Here is a 3132-nt window from a genome sequence, read left to right as displayed (position 1 = left end):
TTCTATGAGGGAACATTTTACCTGATGTATGTACGTACTTTTATAAGTTGTCTGCACTCCTGCGAAGATTATGGTTACCTGGTCTAAATCTAGACCGGTGAAGCGTGACGCGTGATGTTTCACCTTGCACGCCTTGCACATGAACTGCCGTTGTGTGCCGTGTTGTGTGTCATTGTGTTATGTGAGTTCGCGTGAACAGCACTAGCGCTTGTTGTACACTGTACTGTACTGTTTGATACGCCGAGTCTCACCTGTTATTCCTCACCTCACTGTTATTCTATCGAACATTGAAATTGACCTATGTCGACGCCCAGTGGTCGAGACAAGAGGCCTGCGTCTTCACCGCTATCTGATGACGAAATACCTAAGAGGTCCTGTGATGATAGTGCTGACAGTAGCTATCTGTTTGATCCGGACGCCACGATAGTAGACAAGGCGTTTCTGAGCAGCACCATACTTGACGTCGGCGCAGCCATGTCAATAAAAGACGAACTAAAATCAGCCCTACGCGATCCAGAGCTGCTGGATATCATATCTAAGGCCGTAGCTGTCCAAGTGTCCGCCCAAATGAGATCAGAGATATCTGACTTGAAAAAGCTAATCGCCAAGAAAGATCGTGAGATTCTGCTCTTGAAGGATGAAGTTGACAATCTGGAACAGTATAGTCGACGAAACTGCATCCGCATAGGTCCAATCCCGGAGTCGGACCACGAAAATACTGACGACATCGCAACAGCAATTGCGAAGAGTATTGGGGTCGACATTGGCGAAGCTATCGACAGGAGCCATCGTATCGGGAAGCCGCCAAGTCCCACGGACCCGAACCCTCGCCCCATTATAGTAAAACTCACCTCTTACCGCTTCAAAGCAGCCATCATGAAGGCTAGGAAAAAGCTACGCGAAGTGAACGTGACCAAGGTGGTCCCGAGTGCCCACTGGCCGGTGCTGACCGGAGCAGCGAACCGCCATTCGCCTGGATCTCGTGGCACCGCGCTGGCACCAAAGGTCTTCATCAACGAGGACCTCACCAGGACGCGGGCTAGCGTGGCTGCAAAGGCGAGGCAACTAAAGCGCGACAAGAAGATCACCGACACCTGGACCAGGGACGGCGTGATTTTCGTCAAGAGCCTAGGCGACGCATTCCACAGAGTCACCACCCTGCGCGAGCTGGAAGTCCTAGACACCTAAATCTGTCTCGATAATGCGCCTGTGTTCCCAAGAAAGGCCCACTAATTGTGCCATACATATCTGTGCTGGTCGATACTTCTGAAGGAGGCGCTAATAGTCATGTGTCATGTTTGTTTATTTCCTGGATAGATTTGACCATCCTGCCATGTGAGGCCCGGGGGAGGCGTCATCATTTAACTTGTTTTGTGGTAGGAAGCCCCATCGTGCCTTGAATCTGTGTAGCCCGGGAGAGATGTTTATATGGTGCGCCTGTGCTTTTTAGGAAGGCCTGTTGTGCTTCGAATGTGTGCTGGTATATTCTTCGCTTGAGTGTCATGTATCATCCGTCACGTATTAACCTGGATGGAAGTGACCCTCTTGTTGTGTGTGGGAAAACTGCTCCCAAACAGTACAATCATGTGAGATGTCAACAGTGGGCAACAGTTGGTGCTGATTCATGTATTACAGCTGCTTTACGGAACTGCGAGCGTGTGTATGTGCATGTGTGCCACGGTGAGAGAGAGTCAGTGTATGTGTGTGTGTTCTTGCTCGCACGTGAGCGCATTTATTTTAATTTTACGATACATGCATATGCCTGTTACGCCTCTGCCATAGGGGAATCCCCTTCCCTCACTGACACTGTGTTTGACATCTAGCGTGGCACGTTTTTCACACTCGAGCTTGCTGGGGAATGTACGACTCAGTCCTCGTGCGGTGTGCCGCCCATGTACGTTGGTGTTTTGTAGGGCGTGTCGCGAGACAAACAGCAAATGATGTGTTCTTGCCGTATTGAGTGTATGTGGCTATGCGTTTCATGTACAATGTATCAATGCGAGTTTTCATTCCCTAACGTTAATGTATGAGCGATCGAGTGGCTAACCATTATATATTCTTTCGTCCTTCTCACCCTTTTTCATGTGGAAAGGAATTTAACGCTGCACTGACATAACTATGTGAAAATACGCAGCGGCTCCACTTTGCGTCAGAAAATGTAGTCTCTGCCATCTAAGTTCATGCTCTTCTGTCTTTTCTTCAGATATTAATGTCCAATGTTCCGTTATATGTTGCGAAACAAAGCCGTCTCCTTGACCAGGCAAAGTTTCGCAGTAATAACCAAGTCTTGTTTTTCCAAATTGTGTTCTTTACATTTTTAGAACTTTTAGAATTTAGTTATATTTCATTGCTAAGTTGTCTATTGTGTTGTTTACTCTCTCTTTTTCTTATGTCCCTTGTCTAATACTATGTGTCTGCACAAATATTCCCAGAGTTTTGAATTTTCAGAGAGATGTGATATTTCTTATTGTACCATGTATTTCAGAGAATGTTGTACTTCTTACTTAAAAAATGTATTTTCCCAGGCATGCATTCCGCCTTTCTGGCCCAGACTACATGCTAAACTTTTCAAAGATGCTATCACGTAATGCCAATACATGTCCAAAGTCACAGGGCTAGAATCGGCGGGTTTTGCCCCACTGCAAACAGACTTTCACGAAAATTATCCTTCCTGAATAAGGAACAGATCCCGGCATTTTTAGTTCTCTTCTTTCAAGGTGATGACGGTTGTGTTGTGGCACTAATGCTGTTTTTCTTCCTGAATTCCTTGACTCCCACTTCACATTGTAAAACAAACACATGTCCTCCGGTCCAGACAGACTTTACTATAACACGTACCCTTGACAGGTTTAGTCGTGTATTTATTTTTATGGCAATCTCTGTAGTTTTTGTTTTATTGCATATATTGAATTTAATATTGCTGGCTGGTGATGTGCATTTAAATCCTGGACCTCGGGACACAAGGCCTTCGGGGGAATTGGTTGTCGTACACATGAACGTGAGAAGTCTAAGACATAAACTGGATATTTTAGAATTTGAAATGAAGCACTTTGATATTGTTACCATGTCTGAGACTTGGTTATCAGAAGCAGTCAGTGATAATGAAATTTGTATTCAAGATTTTCATTTACC

General features: G+C 45.5%; 1 protein-coding gene across 1 annotated transcript; it reads left to right on the top strand.

Annotated features, from left to right (window-relative positions):
* The first annotated feature begins 207 nt into the window (after positions 1 to 207).
* LOC138980660 (uncharacterized) lies at positions 208 to 1188 on the top strand. Its single transcript, XM_070353569.1, has one exon. It carries the CDS (start codon positions 301 to 303, stop codon positions 1186 to 1188), a length of 888 nt encoding a protein of 295 aa, XP_070209670.1. The 5' UTR covers positions 208 to 300.
* Positions 1189 to 3132: the final 1944 nt, after the last annotated feature.

Source organism: Littorina saxatilis, linkage group LG11 (genome assembly GCF_037325665.1).
Source record: "Littorina saxatilis isolate snail1 linkage group LG11, US_GU_Lsax_2.0, whole genome shotgun sequence".
NCBI lineage: Eukaryota > Metazoa > Mollusca > Gastropoda > Littorinimorpha > Littorinidae > Littorina > Littorina saxatilis.
Note: the sequence above shows the minus strand (reverse complement) of the source record. Positions and strands in the feature narration are given on the sequence as shown.

Excerpts from the sequence above, each read along its gene's own strand:
- LOC138980660 (XM_070353569.1), top strand. The coding sequence starts at position 301 with ATGTCGACGCCCAGTGGTCGAGACAAGAGGCCTGCGTCTTCACCGCTA.